The sequence below is a fragment of the Meles meles genome, chromosome 4, assembly GCF_922984935.1.
Source record: "Meles meles chromosome 4, mMelMel3.1 paternal haplotype, whole genome shotgun sequence".
In the NCBI taxonomy this organism is placed as follows: domain Eukaryota; kingdom Metazoa; phylum Chordata; class Mammalia; order Carnivora; family Mustelidae; genus Meles; species Meles meles.
Window position 1 is genome coordinate 156,337,198 of NC_060069.1, and position 22,198 is coordinate 156,359,395.

At 49.3% G+C, this 22,198-nt stretch overlaps 2 protein-coding genes across 5 annotated transcripts in view; one reads left to right on the top strand and one right to left on the bottom strand.

The window, feature by feature from the left end:
* The window catches only part of SIM2 (SIM bHLH transcription factor 2), a 51,550-nt gene extending 41,800 nt beyond the window's left edge, over positions 1-9,750 (top strand). Inside the window, exons 8-11 of the mRNA XM_046001518.1 lie at positions 2,506-2,653; positions 4,016-4,184; positions 4,983-5,391; positions 7,434-9,750. Coding sequence (XP_045857474.1) covers positions 2,506-2,653; positions 4,016-4,184; positions 4,983-5,391; positions 7,434-7,876 — 1,169 coding nt within the window. The 3' untranslated portion in view covers positions 7,877-9,750. The remainder of the gene's footprint in view (positions 1-2,505; positions 2,654-4,015; positions 4,185-4,982; positions 5,392-7,433) is intronic.
* Positions 9,751-11,365: 1,615 nt separating this feature from the next.
* The window catches only part of HLCS (holocarboxylase synthetase), a 216,723-nt gene continuing 205,890 nt past the window's right edge, over positions 11,366-22,198 (bottom strand). The window contains exons 9-13 of one of the 4 annotated variants that reach the window (XR_006818012.1): positions 19,399-19,513; positions 16,724-16,937; positions 12,643-14,574; positions 11,790-11,865; positions 11,366-11,663 (exon numbers count right to left, since the gene is read on the bottom strand). Coding sequence is in view for 1 of the 4 variants with exons in the window: in XM_046002075.1 (XP_045858031.1) it covers positions 14,403-14,574; positions 16,724-16,937; positions 19,399-19,513 (501 nt within the window). In the remaining 3 variants the exon portion in view is untranslated. Of the gene's footprint in view, positions 14,575-16,723; positions 16,938-19,398; positions 19,514-22,198 lie in introns of all 4 variants that reach the window. The other 3 variants (XR_006818011.1, XR_006818010.1, XM_046002075.1) reach the window with 3 other exon arrangements.

Sequence of the window (22,198 nt, forward strand, 5' to 3'; positions counted from 1 at the left end):
TCTTCGTGTGTGATCCTTTTAATGTATCATTGAATTCAGTTTGTTAATATTTTGTTGAGGATTTTTGCACCTATGTTCATCAGAGATATTGGCTGTAATTTCCCCCTTTTTTGTGGTACCCTTGTCTGGTTTTGGTATCAGGGACTTGCTGGCCTCATAGATATGTCTGAAAGTGTTCCCTCCTCCTCTGATTTTCCAAAGAGTTTGAAAAGGATTGGTATTAACTCTCCTTTAAGCATTCGGTGAATTCACCAGTGAAGTCATCTGATCCTGCACTTTTTTGTTTGTTGGGAGGTTTGGATCACTGATTTACTACTCTTTAGTAGTAATCATTCCTGTTCAGAATTTCTGTTTCTTCATCATCCAGTCTTCATAGATTGTATGTTTCTAGCAGATTATCCATTTCTTCTAAGTTGTTCAGTTTGTTGGCATGTAATTTTTCACAGCAGTCTCATATGATTTTCCTATTTCTGTGGTCTTGAATGTCTTATTTTCACTTATCATTATACCATACACATTCCCCATATTACAAAATTCGTATTAATCAGTATTCCAATAGCTGCATAGTACTCCAAAATTTATTTACCATCTTCCCTAATTCTTGGGCAGTCAGGTCTCCCCCTCCCTTTTTTCCCAGAATTCTAAGCAGGACTTCTTATAACAGGATCAATTATTGGAAGTGAAGTCATTGTGTCAGTGGATATGAGCCGTCAAACTTCTTCCCAGATGGACCGTACCAATCCATGCTTCTCTCAATGCATGACAATGCCTCCCACCATACATTAGCTGACATCACCCATTGTCAGTTCATTATTTTCTTTGAGATACAATCCACATATGAAACTCACCATTTTAACCATTTTCAGAGGTTTTCCGTATATTTACAATGTTATCCAACTGTCACACTGAACTCTTTACTGAGTTCCAGAACATTTCCTTCATTCCAAGAAGAACCCTGGTACCCATCAGCAGTCCTCCTGGTGCTGCTCAACCCCCAGTTCCTGTCAGCTACTACGCTGCTTTTGGTCTCTACAGATGTGCCTATTGTGGACATTTCACATAAATGGAACCATACAATATTGGTTTCTTTTTAAATGTCTGCTAATTTAATGAATGTTATCTAGCTTTGAATTAAGCAAATACATTGACCATTTGTTTCTCATTTATCTTTATTCTTTGGTAAATTGTTTTTTCAGGTCCTTTTCTCATATTACTTTTAGGGTCTTAATGTTTTCATTGATCCATGTGAACTCTTTATATATTAAGGCTTGTAGCTCTTTGACTATCATATTTGCAGTATTTTTTCTTCTGCACCAGAATACTTTACAGCATGTGTTAAAGTGGATGATAAAGAGGCACCCTTAATAGGAAAAGCCACAAAAGGTAGTGAAGAACCCCAGGAGTGTTTGGGCAGATGGTGAGGAGGCTCTGCCTAGTAGCACAAGATGAGGGCTAAATTTCTGTGTCTGTGAGCCCCCAGGAGGTCCCTTCAGTGCCAACTAGTGCAGGCACAGAATTTGGCCACCTCCCCAAACCCCTGTTTAGGTGGCTGCTAGTTAGGGCCCTAGGGCCAGCCCTGCTTGGAGAAGCAGGAATGCTCTGTAGCCACGACCTGGACATCAAGGGATGCATTTTAGATTTGTGCTGACCACTCCCTCCCTGGAGAAGGCTAACTAGGACTTTCTCCTCTCCACTGCCCACCCAGAGCTTCTGGCACTTTCCTTCCCCTCTAGCCTGTGCTCTCCGGGCCCTGAGAGAAATGAGTACAGAGACTTTGGATGGGAGTGTCGCTTAGCAGGCTGGAATTTGCGCCCATGCGTGGAAGATGGGCATATAGGCCCAGTGTTAAGAAACTAGCCAAGCAGAGTTCTTTCCTACATATGGATCATAGGAAATTAACAGGCCCGAGGAAAAGTGGGGCTGATGGGAAGAAAATATAAAAGGCATCAGAACAGCAGTCTCTCTGTGAATACACACATGTTCTGGAGAGTAGCAAATACCAACAACAATTTGACACTTGGTTGAATGTACTTATTATTTTGTTTAAATAACTACACCATCCCCTTCCCCTGGTGCCTATTAAGGGTTTTGGGGATTAAGGGTTTGGGGGATTATAACATAATCGTGGCATCTGGGAAACCGAAAAGCAGAACCAATTTTATCGCTCTGCCAAGTGTAAATGTTGTATGGGGACTAATTGTTTTTCCCAATGAAATCAGTGACTATTACATTTGACGGGGGAGGGCAGCACTACCCAGACCCCTGGAAGCTGTAGGTAAAAATTTTGCCTGCGTGCGTGTGTGCATGTGCGTGTGTGCGCGTGTGTGTGCGTCCAAGCATGCACCTTCCTATGGAGAAAGCCCATGCCTTTGTCAAGTTCTCAGAAGTGTCTTTGACCCCGAAAAGCTCCAGAACCGGGACTGTGGGTTATTCATGGGGGGCGATGTCCCCGAAGCTGGGGCCTGCTAACCGCCCCTCGGGACTCATGTCTTCTTGTGCTTGCAGTGCTGGTGAAGGGCCAGGTCACTACCAAGTACTACCGGCTGCTGTCCAAGCTGGGCGGCTGGGTGTGGGTGCAGAGCTACGCCACCGTCGTGCACAACAGCCGCTCGTCCCGGCCGCACTGCATCGTGAGTGTCAATTATGTCCTCACGTAAGTCAGACGTATTTGTTTCCTTGCTCTCTCCTCCTCCCGTCCCTCATCAGCCCGCTCCCACAAGCACCATCGCTCCCTCTCTCTCTCTCTCTTTCCAAAACTGTTCATTTGTCTTCTGTTTTGTTTTTATTTGAACAATCTGTTCGTTTGGGAAGGGCCAAACTCTTTCTGTACTCAGCACGGAGAGCCAGGCGCTGGGCATTGGGTGAACGCTGGAAAGGGGGCCCTGCCCCAGGCACAGCTGACGATCAGATCACAGACCAGCTGTGGGGGGCAGGGGCAGGGGCAGAGGGCAGGTGCCCTTGCCCTCCATCTTGCACAGGACGTATAGGCGATGTACCTCCAGGACCAGGAATTTAGGCTCTTTGTGCCCACAAATGCCGGGGTCATCTTGTGTGCTCCTGCCATGCGGGACAGTTTATGTCTCACATCTTTTCCTGTCTTTCTAAATAGCCCGTTGCAGATAATGATGAGTGTTTGACCCCTTTAAAAATCCTAGAAGGTCAAGTTCCGTAGCATATACTTCTAAGACCATTAGGCACAGCAGGACATGGGTCTCCCTGTGGACCCACCATGGCTACTGTATGTGAAATCAGCTCTGGCCCTGAACTCGATGTCCAGGCCGCCCCCCAGCCCCACCCGGAACAAGGTCCTCAAGTGTGCTCTAGAGCAGGAAGGATTTAGGCTCTCAGTTCTTTCATAGAATGACTGCCAGGTCGCTGGTTTCTTGATTTTGGTTTTAGTTTTGTTTTTTTAGAACTAGAGGTGAGTTCAACAAAACTGTAGGGAAGAAGGCATTTTGGCCCCTTTGTGATTCTTCCTAAGCAGCCAGGTGTGGGCTGGTACTCCGGGCAGCTTCCTCACCCCCTCCAACCATGAACATGACATTGCCGAGTTAGCTCTTCAGGGCACAAACTGGCGCCTGTTTTGGAAATGGGCGAAGCTGGCAGCCAGGCTCCTGGACCCTTGGTGGTCCACGCCTCCCTGGGTGCTAACTGGAGAACTGCTGAGTTCCAGATGCTCAGACTGATAAGAAGTGCTTCTACCCTTTCCTTCTGCCCTGACACACTTCCTCATGGCCCACTGTGTTCCTGGGAAACGTGTTTTTTGGGAGCTACAGGATGGAAGAGAGCTAAAGTGACACCCCCCCATCCCGCTATTCCTCACAGCATTGCCCAAGCTTTCAGGGGGGCTTTTCTCACGAGGCTGGGCTGCTCTCTGCTCAAGTCCTGTTCCCCCAATCTCAGTGATCCTCTGTGCTGGAGGTCCGGGAATGCACTCGCTCAGGGGCTGGGGCCAGGGAAGCCGCCCTTCCCCCGCAGCCCGCTGGACAGGACTTGTTCTGCTCTTGCTTCTCAGGGAGATCGAATACAAGGAACTGCAGCTGTCCCTGGACCAGGTGTCCACGTCCAAGTGCCAGGACTCCTGGAGGACTGCCTTGTCTACCTCACAAGAAACTAGGAAATTAGCTAAACCCAAAAACACGAAGATGAAGACAAAGCTGAGAACAAACCCTTACCCCCCACAGGTAACCCAGGGGAATGGCTGGGGCCTGGGTGCAGCAGACACCCAGCCGGGGGTGGGCGCGGGTGCTCAGGACCACCAGCCCCGTCGGAGAACGCCGAGCCTCTGACCGCAGAGCGGGTCTCCCGGCCCAGAAGTTTCCCTGTGGAGTGTGGGCAAGTCCCCTGGGGATGTCCCGCGCACTTGGCAGAGACAGAGCCTAGAGGCACATGAAACTAACATCTGGGAGGGCTCGTGAGGTCTAGGAAAAAAGACTAAATTAGGAAGGCACATCAGCTTGCTGGAATCCACATTAAGGTGGCTTTAGTGCATTGTGTTTCCATAGCATTTATTTTTTAATGAGAACCTTCCTTTTTTTTTTAAGGTTTTATTTATTTATTTGACAGAGAGTGAGTGAGAGAGAGAACACAAGCAGAGGGATCAGGAGAGGGAGAAGCAGGCTTCCCACTGAACAGGGAGCCCGATGAGGGCTTGATCCCAGCACCCTGGGATCATGACCTGAGCTGAAGGCAGTCGCTTAACGACTGAGTTACCCAGGCTTTCCTTTTTTTTTTTTTTTAAATATAGTTTGCAACCTCTATTAGAAAGTGTGTGTGGGGGGGCATGTGGTCAGCTCGGGCTCGGGAGACCTCCTCCCACACAGGGACCGGGTCACTGTGTACTGTTGGCTGTGCACCTGTCCCCAGTGGGGCCTCCCAGCTGTGGCCGCGCCCAGGGATGCGACTGAGTCCTAGAGAGTGGAGTCTGGTGAGGCCAGAGGGGTCTCTCACCGGCCCCTTCATCCGTCTTCTTTCCCATGCAGCAATACAGCTCGTTCCAAATGGACAAACTGGAATGCAGCCAGCTGGGAAACTGGAGAGCCAGCCCCCCGGCGAATGCCCCAGCACCCCCAGAACAGCAGCTCCATTCAGAAAGCAGCGACCTTTTGTACGCCCCGTCCTACAGCCTGCCCTTCTCCTACCATTATGGACACTTCCCTCTGGACTCTCACGTCTTTAGCAGCAAAAAGCCAATGTTGCCGGCTAAATTTGGGCAGCCCCAAGGATCCCCGTGTGAGGTGGCACGCTTTTTCCTGAGCACCCTGCCAGCCAGTGGTGAATGCCAGTGGCATTACGCCAACCCCCTAGTGCCTAGCAGCCCGACTCCAGCTAAAAGCCTTTCTGAGCCGCCAGTGAACACTGCTCGGCACAGCCTTGTGCCAAACTACGAAGGTGGGTCATGTTTGCACGAGGGGAGGGGGCAGGACTGTGAACAGCGGCGGTGCTGGCGGTGGGTGGCAAATGGAAAAAGGATCCTCACACTTTGGGCCAAGTTTTCCTTTTTCTGCTTGTAAGTAGGAGTTGCTACACTTTCCTGCTCTCAGTGAGAGGAGCTTCACGAGAGGGAGAGAAGCAGGGTGACCGAGTCCGTGTGCCTCTCGTGGCACCAGTGACAGCAGAGGGCAGAGGAACCCAGGGGTCCAGCCACCCTCCATAGAACCCTGGCCTCATGTGCTCCCCAAGAGGGAACAAAGTGATTTTCAAACCCAGCTCCTGGGTTTGAGAATGCTGCAACCGCAGTTATTTTACACGATTACTCTCCCACTCCACCCAAAAGTGAATATGGGACACTGCTGGTTTGCTTCCCGAGCCAGTTTTCAACGTGTGGAAAACGGTGGTGAAAATTCCTGAGCTCAAAGATAGAAATGTCACTCACCAACCCAGGGCAAATAACGTAAACACTCCATGACTCAGTTTCTTCATCTGTAAAATGGAATCATAACCCATGCGATATGCCTACTACCTCAGGGATTGGCACACAATAGGTGCCTGGCCAGCACCAGTGGTTCAACAACAGAGAGAGGGTAGCCCACGGTGGTCCTGCAGGGACTCCTACATTCGGGGTAAATGTGACATGCTCAGAAAAGAAACACCTGTCTCAAGAGGAGAGCTTTTTGGAGCCCCCACCTTCCCCTCTAACTTTCTCTCTTTGGAAGCAGGTAGGGCTCTGTTCCTCCTGGGGTTGCTTGGGGGAATCTCTTGCTCAGACTCTGTCTTTACAAGGCTGAGACACATTTTTTTTCTCTAAACCTGAGAAGAGGGGTAGATTGTAGGAGAAAGCGGACCGTGTTGGAGATTACTAGGACATGTTTTTCTGAAGGAGGCAGCTTAGAAAAGAACATGCCAGCGACTAGGGCAATGCAAACCCGCCTTCCGGTCTGGGCCAGTGCTTGGAGCCACCAGGTCTTCAGTTTTGGACAGATGGCCATCAGCGCACGGGTCGCTCCAATAACCAAGGAAGGGATTTCCCCCAACGACCAGAAAGGCAAAGATAAGAATTTTGATAACAGCTGAAAATATTATTCACTTGAGATTGATCTGAAAGGATTCTTTTAGTTTGGCCAATGATATTACCAACACACAGTGTCGTGTATATTTTTAAATTTGCTATTTTGAAAGTGAAAGAGGTTAACAAGGAGCTCATTTGTTATACTCTTGGTAAAAATGGGCCAAATTTGGGGGCAATTCGTGATCTACTTCCTAGTCTTCTTTGATATTAAAGGAAGACAAACGTTGTCTTAAAGGAAAAAACAAACAAAAAAACCAACCATAGGGAGCTAATTGATTGCCGGCACCTGATTAGTGAGGGTGGTTATGACCTTTAGTTAGGACAGCACTAAAAGGAGCAGGCGTGATTACCAGCCACTCTCTCCACTGAGGGCTAAGCAGCAAAAAAAAAAAAAAAAAAGGCGTGAGAAAGAGAAAAAAACAAGGTTGGCTGGGGGCACGGGCCGTGGAAGCCTCCAGACCAACGCCGTCCACTATGGTAGCCAGTAGCCACGTGCAGCTCTCGCACACGGAAATGTGGCCCGGGCACCGAGAGGCGCTGCTGGGTGCGCGTGGCACTTCGAAGTCAGAAACAAAGAATCAAGTATCTCGGTCATTTAAGAGTATTGATGCCACATGCGAGGAACCTGTTGGATACGTGGCATTTACGCAGAGTAGCGGTTTCCGCGAATTCCACCTGGCCCTCTCCGCGCTGGCTGGAGCGCGACCTCCCGAGCGCGGCACTGTGCAGCCTGCACTGGACGGCGCGGGCCTGGGCGCGGAGGGGAAGGGGCCCAGGCGGCCGCGGCCCCCGCCCCCCGGAGCGCGCAGAGGGGGGCCGAGGAGGGGGGTGGTGGCGGCGCCCGGATCCGCCGGGTTGGTGCTGCTTTGGGCAGGTCCCCTTCCTCCCCCCACGCGGGCGTCTAACGTGTCGCCTGTCCCCGCAGCGCCCGCCGCCGCCGCCGCGCGCAGGTTCGGCGAGGACACCGCGCCGCCGCCGCCGCCGCCGAGCTTCCCGAGCTGCGGCCACTACCGCGAGGAGCCCGCGTTGGGCCCGGCCAAGGCCGCCCGCCAGGCCGCCCGGGACGGGGCGCGGCTGGCGCTGGCCCGCGCGGCGCCGGACTGCTGCGCGCCGCCGACCCCCGAGCCCCCGGGCGCGCCTGCGCAGCTGCCCTTCGTGCTGCTCAACTACCACCGCGTGCTGGCCCGGCGCGGGCCGCTGGGGGGCGCTGCGCCCGGCGCGCCTGCTCTCGCCTGCGGCCCCGGCGCCCCCGAGGCGGCGGCCGGCGCGCTGCGGCCCCGGCCCCCCGGCCCCGCCGCCGCCTCGCCGCCTGGCGCGCCGCTGCCGCACTACCTGGGCGCCTCGGTCATCATCACCAACGGCAGGTGACGTCGCGCAGGGCTGCCCGCAGGGAGAAGCCATAGGCCAGGCCTCGGGCTCCCGTTCTCCAGAGCGCAGCCGAGTGGCGAGGGGCGAGCTGCAGACGCACGGTTTAAATTAATTTATGCAGAGACGACTATTTCACTAGAACTCCGCGGCCGCCTTCTAGATTTTTACGTAGATCCTGCAAACGCCGGTGCAGGGGACTGCGGCGCGGCCCGAGGCCGGGGGAGAGAGGCCCTCCGGACCTTTGTCCTCCCAGAGCCGGGCCCCCAAGGGGCGGGGCTGAGCGCCCCCCGCGTCCCGCGTGTGACCTCAGACTACCCGGTCGGGGGCGGACTCGGTTGCCCCACCTTGCCATCGGGCTCGCGCGCCTCGCCTCGTCCCCGGTGCTCAGTAGCCGTCCCGCCGGGGGACCGGAGGAGCTCCCACCCCGCGGAGAGCCCCCCTCAGGGGAGAGCCCCCCCACGCGGTGAGACACGCCGGGCGGTGGCCCCCCGGGAGGGAGGAGGCCTCTGGAACTCAGCGCTCCTGGCGTCTTAAGGCAGGGTGTGACGGTTGAAGTCCCGCGCACCGAGGACAACTCTGACTTTGCAAGTCATTCACGAGTCTCATTAGAAGCTGTCGTTTTCATTTAAGCCTTTTCTCCGTACACACATCATCAAGCCGAGACCAAGGGGGTGAAGGCACGTGGGGGTGCCCCACAAGCACGTTCATGAGCTTTCACTTCCTCCCAAGCCCTATGAACGCTCGATACCACCAAGCATAGCACCTTCCGAGTAGCTGAGATAGGCATTAAATGCAGAACTAGAGAGAGCCAGGTGTTTTCTGAGAACGACACGTTGGATGATGAGGTGCCCAAGGCGACTGGCTACCCCTGTCGGGTTTGATTACGAGGCAGCATCCCTGGGGCCCAGACAGACCTGTAACTCCCTAGGCTCGGGTTTGCTACAAGTAATGCTAATAAAGTTAGTTAAATTGCATGTGCAATACGGAAAATTGTCAATGGACTGCGCCCTCGTGGAGGAAGCTCGCTAGAGGGATGGTATAAAATGGTGTATACATTTTCTTCAGCATTTCCTGCATTTTCTGCATAGCAAAAAAAAAAAACAAAAAAAAAACAAAAAAAAAAAACAAAAACAAAAAAAACCCACAAAAACCCTTGAACATGTCCTGTATGTAACAGGTGAACAGAAATCCTTTTATAAAGCACCAGCAGTGTTTAAAAAATAAACTTCCCTTCATTTTTGTCTTTTATATTTTTGCTTCAAGATTTCACCATTTAAAAATCCCACCGTGCCTCTGAAATGGATTGGTGCATGGAACCACCGTCTTTCAATCTTTTCCACGCTCCAAACACGCCCTCATCTCCGTTTCCAAAATGGTTTTCTTTCAGGAAACTGCGCCTTTCTGAGTGGAAAGAGTTTTCACAAATGTCTCTTTAAGTCCTCGTTCGCGGATCTAAGTGCACCTATATATAATTGACTGTTTGCAAAATCTGAGATGATTGCTTGCCAACCTGGTGTCACACTGAGTGTCTGCCTCACTCTTAGCAGGGCGTCAGGAGCCTTATGTAGGGGGTGACGTTGCAAATTTAGGAACATGAGTCTGTCCTGCAGCAAAGGGACTGAGTCATAAGCATCCACCTCCTTACTGCACTTAGCAATACCTCATGAGCAGCTCTTTGTGCACACAGAAAATAAGCCCGGGGTATTATTTTTTTATGCTCACAAGTCTTGTCATTAAACCAGGCTTCCTGAAAGGTGCGGTTTGATGAGCAGATATCACCTGACATTTTTCAATAAAGTACCACAAAACGCGGTTGTGTCTCCCTTGTTATTAATCATCGGGGACTGTGTTCATGAGTAAATACAAACCAGGAAAGCTTTCGAGCAGTTTAGGGTACTGTGAAAAGATAAGACCATGACAGACTTACAAAGGATAACGTAAACAGTCTTAATGATGAGTGTGTGGGTACTTGAAAAATGCAACCTGTACTAGGGAAAACTTCCTTGTCTAAACAAACCCCGGGGTTTTCATAGCCTAGAACACGAAGGAAGATTCCTACACAAGCGGCTTCAAGGCAGCAGGCAGCTCAGTGCAAAGTTAACAGGAGTTACCATGGTAACCTAATATTGTTACCTCCATCTTTAAGAATCCGCACGTTTAAGCTGGGGATATCATTTCTTGACTTCTGTGAGGCTCTGGCAGGGGAAGAGGAAGCGTTTTTTAATAAATATGATTCTCATTCACAAAAAAAGAAAAAAAATGGTAGTGGGTCCTAACCCGTTGACAAAAATGCCAGATCAAAAGGATTTGAGAAATAAACCCAGTTCAAGACTGGCCCGGCCCTCCAAGGGGCCTCCCAGGGAAAGGAATTCCTTTATGTTCATGGAAGCCCTTTCTAGAAAAGCCATTCCATTCATACCTTTGTAGAGAAGGGAACAGGGTGTGAAGAAGGCTGCTCTGGGGAAATCTGCAAGAGCTGGGTATTTTGAACCCCCCTCACCCCCCACCCCTTTGTCCTTTTTAAAGTCCTATGGCCAAGCCTTCCCCCATGGACCCTAAGGGCGGGAGAGGTTTACACAGTCAATGAATCCTATATAAAGTCTACCTGAAGTTGGTAACTGTAAGACAGTTAAGGTGCACTGTGAGGGCTGCTACAAATAAAATGGGATAAAAAGAACATTTTCAAATAAATGCCAGAAAACTACAGTAGTTTAAAATCTTAGTGAATCGTACCCCTTGGGTTATCGAAGATGCATTATTCAAGCTGTTCCTAAACTTAAGTATGATATAGAAGGTTAAAATCTTGAGGGGGAAAAAACTCAAAAGTTAAGCGGTTCTTTTTTTTTTTTTTTTTTTTTTTTTTTTAAAGATTTTATTTATTTATTTGACAGAGAGAGAGATCATAAGTAGGCAGAGAGGCAGACAGAGAGAGCGAGAGGGAAGCAGGCTCCCTGCTGAGCAGAGAGCCCGATGTGGGACTCGATCCCAGGACTCTGAGATCATGACCTGAGCTGAAGGCAGCAGCTTAAACCACTGAGCCACCCAGGCGCCCCAAGTTAAGCGGTTCTTATAAAAAAAAGAGTAAGAACAATTCTATAAGAACAAAATCTGTTCGTATAGTAAATTTGTTGTTATATTAAATCTTTCAATTTAAAAATTTATATTAAATGGTTATATTAAATTTATTTCTCACCTCAGTTAAAAGGGGTCTTTTTTTTTTTTTTTTACTTTGGGTTTTGCTAACTTTCATTCTTTGGAGTAATAAGATTTCTCTTTTGTATGACACTTAATACATTTGTCAAAAAGAAATCAAAACAACAAAGAAAGCACCCAATTTCTCAATACTTAGAAATACATACATATTCCTTACTATGTAAAACTATTTATTTTGTAAAAATGTTTAAATATGAATAAAGATACTGTAACCAAGAGTAGTTGCCTATTTTGAAAAATGAAACTTGTGGTCAAAAGAACAATGAGCCCAAACCGTACAGAAAAATCTTAAAGTTTATTTTGGTAGACTTGCTTTTTATAGGCATTGGCTTAAAGTGATTACTCTTCTGAGACAGTTCTTTAGAAAAGGTAAAAATGCGAAGGTTGAAAGTTTCAGATGTGCATAGTAATAACCCAGGAATGAGGATTCTCTGCGCTCTGCCTGTTAAGAGCAAAGAGATCATCCAGAATGCAAGCCGAAAACGTCCGTCTGTGTATCCTGAAGCTGCTGGATGAGGCTGGCTTCTCTCCTGGTTCCCAGGCTCGAGGGTAGAGGCAAGTACATAGGCCATCCCTGCAGGTGTATGGGGGGGGCACGGACTGGAGGCTGCATGCGCCCCCCCCAGGTCTGTTCCTCACCCCCCCCCCCCATCACCCACTTGATCCCACATTGGGCCAAGTCTGCAGGAGCAAACCCTACCGACTGTTTCAGACCAGACACGAATCCTTCAACTTTGCCCAAGGTCAAGGGGCGCTGCTTCAGCAGGGAAGGCCTTCTGGAAAATAAAATGGGAAGGAGGGAAAACTTTCTTGTGCAAATTCAGGGAGCGCTTTCCCACAGCTTCCCCTGAAACCTGCAGTCAACCCGCAAGGGAGGAGGTCTTGTTTTGTTTTGTTTTGTTTTGAATAATAAGGGCAGCCTCTAAACTTGGGAGCCAATCCAGTGTCCTGGTGACGCACGCCAGTCCTGAGTTCAGTTGCCATGTTTTAAAGACTAGGAAGAAAAATGCAACGTTTCTGTTAAGAACTGAAAGTTCCTTGAGATCAGAGACGGCTGGGTGCCCGAAGGCCCCCAATCCATGAGGGTAGCAAGTAGAGAATTTCCCTAACATGAAGAGCTCTAAGGAAGATGCTTTTATTCAGTTGTTCTCTAGGAAGCAGAATTTCAGAAGTCTTTGGTTCACAGGAGGCAAGAGCGGGTTTATGGAAAACGTAGCATCTGCTTCGAGTCTCTATTTTGTCTCCCCCAAGACAACTGCGTGGCAGCACACGTAAGGAACAGTCTTGAAAGCACAGAGGCCAAGCCGTATGCCCGGAACATCTCCCATATGCACTGACACGGCCACACATCATTAGTTTTAATTTACAGAAAGGAAATTAAATGATAACATTTTTTTCCCCAAAGCAGAACTGTCTAGAACGGGACTTCAGCTTAAAACAAAACACAGCATGTTTTTCATTAAAGAACCCCCAAAGAAATTCAAACAGTACCAATGGCAGAGCCCTGAGAGACGACTGGCCTTATATTACAAAGTTTGAGAAATGAAACTTACAGCATTAGCCTGGAGATCTTTCCTCCTGACGATATTGTGCAGATGCCCTCTCTAGGGTGAGTCCATTTGGTGATTCTGGGGGTGCTGTGGGCTTTGATTGAAACTTGTCACTAGTTCCAAATGAAGACTTGGACACTTAGGAGAGAGCAGTATTTTGGTGTTTTCTGGTTTTTTGTGGGTTTTTGTTTTTTTTGAGAAAAATAATTCTAATGGAAGCCTTATTTGCAAAAATTACTTCTGAAGTTCTTTTAAAGTTACATTTCCAAAAAAACACATATTGGGTTGGTGTACTTAAGCAAACATGCTGTTTTCCCCCCTTCCTATGGTGCTGCCTACGCCTGGCTGAAGGCAGGCACATTTTATACTGAAAACCACAGTTTCTGGAATTAGCCCGAGTGGGGGAAGCCGGTACTCGTGAACAATAGGGGATTCTGTTCAAAGCTGAGAGCTCCATCCAGTCTTCCTTCCACTAATTTCAGTTGGGACTGGCAGGAAGAGAGAAAAGTGGGCAAAAAATCGGCCTTTTAAGGCTGAAAAGTAATGTGTGTGATTCCCAAGTTCAGCAGAGATAGGAGTGACATGGAAAAAGCATGGAGTGCATCTGGAAATTGCAAATGCATATCAAAAGGTTTCCTTTCTTTTGTTCTTCCAAGGAGACTTGTAGGGCATCGATCTTGAACATCTTTTAAAGCTTCACACACACACACACACACACACACACACACACACACACACACACACCCTCTCTCTTAAATGATGGTGTTCAGTATCAGTTCTCGGCCATTTAGGGAAGGCCGGGGTGGGGGGCCAAAAAAAATGATGACTTACAAATAAAATGCCACGTACGTGTACATTCTGTACACCCAACAGTCTTTCCGGAATGCTCCAGATTTCAAAGTGAGCCTACAACGGGCTTAAAAGCTCCAAATCCTTCGTGGTGTGTGGGATGAGTGAGTCGTCTCTCCAGCTGTTGGGGTCCAATCACCCACCCCACACGCACAGAAGGCCCCATTCCTACAGAATCTGTGGTAATTCAAACTTACGAAAAAGAAGTCATAGATTCATGTTGAAGTAAGTAACTGATTTCCTCTACAAGGTCACTGCAACCACGCCGGGGACACCCATCTCGGGCGCCGTTGCTGGACCGCCAAACCCCCGGGCTCAGAGTCAATGCTCAGAAGTCTACCAACTCTTTTCTCATTAACAAAAAAAATAAAACAACCACCAAGTGCCAACGTGTGTTCCTCTAGGAAAACCCCTCCCTGAATGCTCATAAATGGGTGTTACCAAACCTCTGCTCCATCACTGGCCTGGGCCTGGACGCTTTTTTTGATCTGTTGTTTAATAGTCTGGAGTGCAGGTCTTGGCTACTGGGGAAACAACTGCATTATTCCATTGCTGTTTTCCAAATAAAAACTTTTTTTTTTTTTTTTTTTTTTTGCCAATAAACACATATCCAAGCCCAAGTGGGGAAAAGGATTTCACACGTGCGGCCGTGCCTCACCTGAGCTAAGTCTCCGCTTGCCATCCCTCCACCCCAGAACGTCTGAGAGTGCCAAGGGAAAGGGCAGCAGACAGATCAACACGAAAGAATGACGCGGGTTAATTGGAGGGAGGCCACTTTCGCTCACAATTCTAAAACCATTTTCCAGATCCTCCGGCTAGGAAAGGGCGGCGGGAATGACCTAGAATGCTTGCTGGGGCGGCTCTCCCGGCCTCTCACTGCCCGGGGGCAGCTCCCTGCAGGCCCCCCAGGGCCGCTACTGCTGTTTGGGGAGGATGAGGTTTCTCAGCATGTCGAAGGAGTTGCCGTCGGGATGCACGGTCACCACCTTGCCGTCCTTCGCCTCGACCTGAAGGAACCCAGAGTCATCCAGGCCGACTATCCACACCTCTGGCCCCTCCAGACTTCCCAGGCGGACCCGCTGGCCACTGTGTGTGAGGAACAGCAGAGAGTCAGCGGGAAAAGTAATGCAGCGTCTGGAGACAGGCGGCTAAGTACTCACCCCTCCTGCTGGGGGGGCGGGGGTATGGGGATGGGGAGGGGGTCTGTGGGAGAGAGAAAATGCTTTGACTTTCACTGGTCCCGCCTGAACTGTTTTGCTAGCTACTAGAAAATCAGGGTGATGGAACTGGGGATGGGAACTTCTACCAACGGGGACGTGGCCTTGCTCCTAATTCCGATCATCTGACCATCCAGATGGTGATCTGTCCCACTGGCTCCCCCCATCCAGCACTTTTAAGAACCGCTGTGCCATTCTAAGTGTTTGGGCTGAAACTGGGGAAAAAGCAGCTGAGCTGGAAAGTGGATTTTCTAAAACAAAGCTGGTACCATCAACGGAAGTTGAACTCACTCTAATGCTGCTTTTTTTTGTAAATACAAGGCTGTATTTTTTTTTAAAGATTTCATCTATTTATTTGACAGACAGAGATCACAAGTAGGCAGAGAGGCAGGCAGAGAGAGAGGAAGCAGGCTCCCTGCCAAGCAGAGAGCCCGATGTGGGACTCGATCCCAGGACCCTGGGATCATGACATGAGCCAAAGGCAGAGGCTTAACCCACTGAGCCACCCAGCCACCCCTAACGCTATTTCTTTTAATATTTTCCAAATGTACCCGTTGAGTCACATCCCTGTTAATAGTTTCTAAAATAGAGGGTCCACCCCAGTGTCCGCCACCCCCCCTTATTTTCATTTGGAAGAATTTTAAACCTACAGAGAAGTTGAAGACACAGGACAAGGACCCCCAGAATCCCCCTTCGCTAATATTCACACCAACTGGTAACATCTTCCATATTCGCTTTCTCTCTTCACGCACACACATGCTTTTTTGCTGACATTTAAAAATAAGTTGCAGGCATCACGCCACTTTATACTTAAATACTTCGGCACGTACCTCCTAAGAACAATCTCCCACAAAACCAGAATGTGATTATCACCCTTGAGAAACCTAATCTCCATACAGTAACATCTAGCAGATAGTTCATGTTTAAATTTCCCCATTGCCCCATTAATATCATTTGTGGCAATTTCGGCTCATCCAGGATCTAATTATGAATCACATTCTGCATTTAGTTGTCATGCCTCTTTACTCTCAAACAAACCTCGACCTTCTTTTTATTTCGTGTGTTTGAAGACCTGGATGTTTCTGATGTGTTAGTGGCCTACTGGAATCCACCACGCTTCTCATGCTCCGGGTGCCTCGGACCCCCTAGAGCACGCGTTAAAACACGAATGTTCGCCCAGCCTCAGAGTTTCTGATTTAGGACGATCTATTTCTAACAAGTTCCCAGGTATGAGGGTGCTCCCGCCCCCCTGGGGGATCTCACTTTGAAAACGGTTGTTATCTAGAATGTTCTAGAATTTTTTTTTTTAGAATGTTCTAGAATTTAACAAGTGTCTGTTTCCTTGAGTTAGGCTCCACTTAAACATGCCGGAAAACTCTCAGGTGAGGCTGTGTCCTGCCCACAGCATCCCACCAGCAGGCACGGGATGCCGGGCCCCACCACCTCCCACCCCGGTATTGCTGATGATAACTCGCTCAATGCGGTGGATGCCAGTTTTCTCCATCAAAAAGGTAAAAAATAATTATCTAGGGGCACCTGGGTGGCTCAGTGGGTTAAAGCCTCTGCCTTCGGCTCAGGTCATGATCCCGGGTCCTGGGATCGAGCCCCGCATCGGGCTCTCTGCTCAGCGGGGAGCCTGCTTCCCTTCTTCTCTCTCTGCCTGCCTCTCTGCCTACTTGTGATCTCTGTCAAGTATATAAATAAAATCTTTTTAAAAAATTATCTAGGGGCACGTGAGGGGTGTGGTCGGTTAAGCGTCTGACTCTTGGTGTCAGCTCAGGTCTTGATGTCAGGGTCATGGGATGGAGCCCCGTGCTGAGCTCCAAGCTTGGTGCAGAGTCTGCCTGAGACTCTCCCTTTCCCTCTGTGCCTTCCCCTGCTTGCACGTGCTCTCTCTCCAAAATAAATAAATATTTTTAAAAAATTATCTAGATCTGTGCTTAGCTTCCTGTTTTAGGATACGGAACAAGTCACTTAATGAAGACATTTTAAAAGGAGGAAGATGGGCCAGCACTGACCTGTGTACCCAATACTTATAATAAAGGGGAAGGACGCCATTGGGCCCTTTGTCCTGAAAGGTGTCGATCAGTTTCTCCAGCACAGTCACGGTTCTGGCGATGAGACCGTCGCTTCTTAAGGGCTTTAGCCCTGCCCTGTGTTGCTTGTTGTATTCTGCGATGAGATCATTAATGCAGATGGTGGGGTTGCTGTTACTCACGTTAAACCCGAGGCCTACACAAAAACAGTAGAAAAACATGAGCGGCTCAACCTACTGAGGGCGTCGCACGTTCCTCCCAACCCCCTGGAAGAAGTTCCAGCCTTTATAACCGACTCTCTGCTTCCTTTCCCTCATTTCAAATTTATCATCTCTGGCCACTCAAAGAATGACTTATTGGGGCACCTGGGGCGGGGGGTCCCGTTGGTTGAGTGCCCAACTCTCAGTTTCAGCTCAGGTCATGATCTCAGGGTCATGAGATCGAGCCCCGCATGGGGCTCCCCGCTCAGCACAGTGTCTGCTTAATGTACTTTCTCCTTCTCTGTGTGCCCCACTCCCTGCGTCCTACTCTCGCTCTCTCCCATGAATAAATAAATCTTTTTTTTTTTTTAATAAATAAATCTTTAAAAAATAAATGAATGACTTGTGTCTTTGGGACCTTCTTCCTTTTCATTGTTCCTTTATTATCCTTGTCCAAGGATTATCCTCGTCCACCCCAACCTTGCTGCGGATCGGTTTGGTGGGGGTGGGGGGACCCAGCCAGATTCGATTCAGTTAAACAGGAGCTCTGAATGGGGCAAAGCTCCTTGGAATGGCCTCTGAAACAGTGCTTCCTGGGGTCTCGCCAAGAACCGTGGCTCTGCACTGAGCCCAAGAGAAAGCAAAGCCTCCCGTTTCTTTTCTGACTTGAGTAACAAAACACGTGCCTGAAAATATAGAATCTCCCTCAGGTCTTAAGGCATAAACTCTGGATTCAGAGATTTCAAACCCTGGTCATGGCATAACCCTAGAACACATCCTTTCCTGCGTGATCCTTGGAAGTCTTTGGTGCGAGGGTTATGCTGCTGGCAGGGGGCCAACCCGTGTTCAGTGGCTCTTTCATTGGGCTCCCAACCCAGAGCTTCAGAAAAGGGAGTCACCAGCAGTGGGTCTGAATGGGCTCGTCTCTGCTGTTACTTAATACCGCCATCCTCTCCAGGAGAGTGGGAGTCTTTGAGAAGCCGAAACTCGGTTTTCAACAGGGCCCTCAATCAACCTCAAAGACGTCTTCCATAAGAAATGAAATATTGCAGGAACTAAGCAGTGAGACGCTCTTGTTTTCAGTGCCTCTGAGACAAAAATTCCCCAAATCCTCGCCTCCGACAGAATGATGACATTTACAAGAACGGTGGAGAACAGTACTCTTCATCAGATGTTCTGGGCCATTTTCAGTATGAAGGAAAGGACTGATTGGTCTCAGTTTGGGGGGGGGAGGTTGGTGTGTGTGTGTTTTTTTAATATACTGGCTATTAAAATATAAAGCAATATCAATTACATCTGGAAAAAGAGAACAAGTAACTCCAGCAACAGGAAAGAATCGGCATTTCTTCATTTGTTCTCCAACAACACAGAGTACTGGAGCATAAGGCATTCAATTGAGGGCATATGGTGCTGAAAAAGCTCCCTTCTGTTCAGAAAATTCAGAGTCCTGGGGAAAACAGCCGCAATGACTACCGCCAACTCAGGCCATGTCTTTCCAAGGACAAGAGGGCACCCCTCCTGGGAACTGACTCTTTTCCCCTCTCCCCCATCGCATCCCATGGCCTTAAGAATTGAATAAAAACCATGAATTCCCCCTATAGGACCATGTTTCCTTTCCCCGACACTGACAGAAACCATCCCCAGACCTCCTCGATATCTCTGGGCCCTGCTCTGGAACGTTCGCTTCTAGCCTAGTGAACGCATTTTAAAATGGCCCAGAATAACAGCTGGCCCAGAGTAACATTGCCAGTTGGTGGCAGAGCTGGAAACCAGCTTTGCACTTTCTGGCTGGTACTTCCCAAAGACACATCATCACACGTTCTCCTGCCCACTACTCATTTCTGAACAGTAAGTTCTCCCAGACATTAGGGAGAAGCTGAGTGTCAGAGGGGCGGGAGCCTAAGAACTTCTGAAACTGTGTCTGCATCCTTCTTGCCTGATGTGGATGTGCTGAGGGGAAATGGGATTCTGCACCCGACCCTGACCAGCCTGGAGCTTCTTCCGAAGGTCAAATAACAAAAAACCAAAAAAGTCCAAAAACACACGCAACTTTTTCACGGCTTGGGGAAGGTTCAATTGAGAATGCAAAAAGCACCAGGAGCCCCATCCTTGAAGTTAGCTTTCTTTTCTTATTACAAAGTGGCATATTAAACATTTATTTTCACCACTTCTAATTTGACAAGAAGCCGGCGTGTGGAGAGGTGCAGGAAAAAGCCTGTTTGATGAGGTACCAATCTGGTGGTTTCCATGGCCAGAGACAGGAACGCTAAACCTCTGGAAGGGGCTTTCAACCAATCTGGCCTGTTTTGCATACATATTGTGCTCCGTAACTCAAGACTCAAAAGAAAAAGTAATCCCATATGATAATCCACTCCCCTCAAGGTAGTCATGTAGAAACCATTTTTATTTTTGCTTTTCTTCATCGAAAAATGTGGATGAAAGGCTTTCACAACTCACCAATGAGTATATAAAATGTTTCTCCCAAAAGCGTCGAGTTAACCAGAACTCCACCAAGCTTCATGAGGTCACTGTAATAAATATCGTTGGGCCATTTTACTCGTAGGTTGATATCCTAAAAGGAAATGCGCACGTTAATCAAGCCATCACGGGACACGAAGGGTCCAGGAGTGGTCATCCAGCTAAAAGGAAGATGAGTGGGAGACTCTGGAATCTAATGGAACTTGGGATCTCATCCTTGCCTCTTGTTCTGACGGCCAGTCAGTGTTTGGGACAATCCAGTGGTCAAGGACCACCTTGGGGCCAGAAGAGAGACCTACAGATGATACCTGGCGTAATAAATCTGGCTTTCTCGCCACAGCTCTGCACTCTCCATTATCCCAGATCGGTGGCAACCCTGAGCCCAGGAAGCCTAGTGGTGCCATTTACCCAATGGTATTTGCTCCCTTTGGGTCTCTGTGTCTCGTTTTGGTAATTCTTACATTTCAAACTTTGCAGCCTTTGGTATGGTGATCTGTGATCTGTGATCTGGTTGAAGGTTCCGATGATGGTGACCATTTTTTGGCCATAACGTATCTTTTAATCAAGGTATGTAAGTACACTGTTTTTTAGACAGAATGCTATTACACACTTAATAGACCACGGTGTAGGGTAAACGTGACTTTTATATGCCTCAGGAGACCAAAACTCTATTGTGGTGATCTGGAACTGAACCAGCAACTGTCTCCAAGGGGTCCCCGTGTCAACAGCCACCCCCATTGAGTGCCTACTGTGTGCAGGGGGCAGGGTGCAGGGAGACCGAAACACGCGCAGGGTTCTTTTCCCTTAAGGAGCTCACACTCGAGAGAGAAAGATGCCCCAAGTTCACCACTGTCACCAAGGGTGGGAAGAAATGTCTCAAGTAGAATCCTAGAGAGATACAGAGAAAGAACCTGGTTCACCAGATTATCACCAAAGGCCTCAACCAACTGCCAACAGCCAACAGAACAGAACAGATTTGCTCTGAGGCTCGCTGCCTCTCTGTCTGGAAGCAAACCTGGGCAGCCCGGCCTGGGCCTCCTGGTCACGGTCACAGTGGAGGGCGGACACTGCCTTGAACTGGGCCCCCCCAACCTCCTGCCACAACTCTTAAGCAGGGACACAGGGACTGGGTGAGACCCAGTGGATGCCGGAGCTGTTGGGCCTCCGGGACCTGGGGCTGGGAGCCAGGTGGTGCCATGTGTGGGGAGAGGAAGAAAATCTGGAAGAAAGACACTCGGGAGAATAAACCAAAAGACCGCAGGGTATCAGGTCGCCTCAAATTCCACAAGCCTGGCTCTTCCTTCCCTGAGGGCCCGCCCGGCACCAAGCCCCACCTCAGCACTGGTCTGTAGATTACTTACACCAAACCCACGTGGGGGTACTGGTTTCACTTCTGTTTAAACAAGGAAGACACTGAAGCGGGGAGAGATGGCCTGGCTTGCCTGAGGTTTACACTTAGAAGTGGCAGAGCTGGGATTCGAACCCAGGGCTTTCTGACACCCCCGCCCCCCGCTCCCGGGTGCTTAACACTAGCTATGTAGCCTACTGCAAGCAAAAAAAAAATCCTTTCTTTCCCTCCAACAAAGTCTTCTTTGCACAGTGGCCAGATGGAATGCGTTTCTGTTCTTCAGAAGCTCGTCTGCCTTAGCTGAGCACTCTAGGTGGGAGAAGAAAGCAGAAGCACAAAAGAACAAAAGTGTAAGTAAGGGGAGGGTGTGCACCAGGACCTGTAACCAGCCGGGAGCTTCGTGGTTTTTTCTGTGGTTGAACAGGGATCTCAATGGGGGTGCATTCTGCCACCTTGTCCCAGGGGACATCGAGCAATACAGGAGGCGTTTCTGGTCACTCTCCCAGGTCCCCTTCTTTGTCCTCTCTTGCCGTTCTGGGTCCCCCCCATGCCCAGCACAGTCGCTGCCCAGACCTGGAAACCACTCCCTCGGCATGGAAGCGGCAGCTCCGCTCTCCTTTGTGCTGGTCCTGCCCCTGGGCACCTGTTTTATTTCACATTTTCGGACCTAGTTAGTTAATGCTGCAGCTTATGAAATCGTGGGTTCTCGTGCAAGTAAACAATGCCCTCTATTTCAAGATGCAGAGAAAGGCTGCATGCTTCTGTCTCACTGTCCCAATCATTTGTTGGAACAGCTGCGGCGGGCCTCCCAGGCATACAGCACGGTGTTAGGCCCTTTGGAACAGGCAGAAAACTAATCCTGCATTCAAGTCGCTGGTTACTTTACAGGAGATGGCACAGGGACACGAATCACTCTGCTTCCGAGCGATCCATGCGAGACACTATAAGGCAACTCAGAACTGCAAAATGCAGAAAGGTTAGTTAGAGGAGGGAGTTTGTAGCCAGAGGTTTCTGGTAATGGCACCGAAGCTGGGCCTCCCAGGGCAAACAGAACTTGCAGGCGCGGGGAGGAGAGTAGAAGCAGGAATGTCCGGGTGGAGGGCTCCAGGCGCCCAGCGGGGACCTCGCGGACAGAAGGAACAGCGGGCGTTCCCGGGACACCAGCTCTGGTCCAGGGAGACGGGCACGATCTGTGTGCTGACAGGGACATCTGGCCAAGGACGTAAGGAAGGCAAACTCTATGCAACAGGGGCCTATTCCCACCATCCTGGAGCTGTACTGTGCAGGCCAAACGGCTCTGTCCAAAAGAAATACTAAGAGGGAGGGGAGGCTGGAGATGGGCATTAAGGGGGGCACGTGATGGAATGAGCACTGGGTGTTGTAGGCAACTGATGGGTCACTACATTCTACCCCGGAAACTAATAATACAAT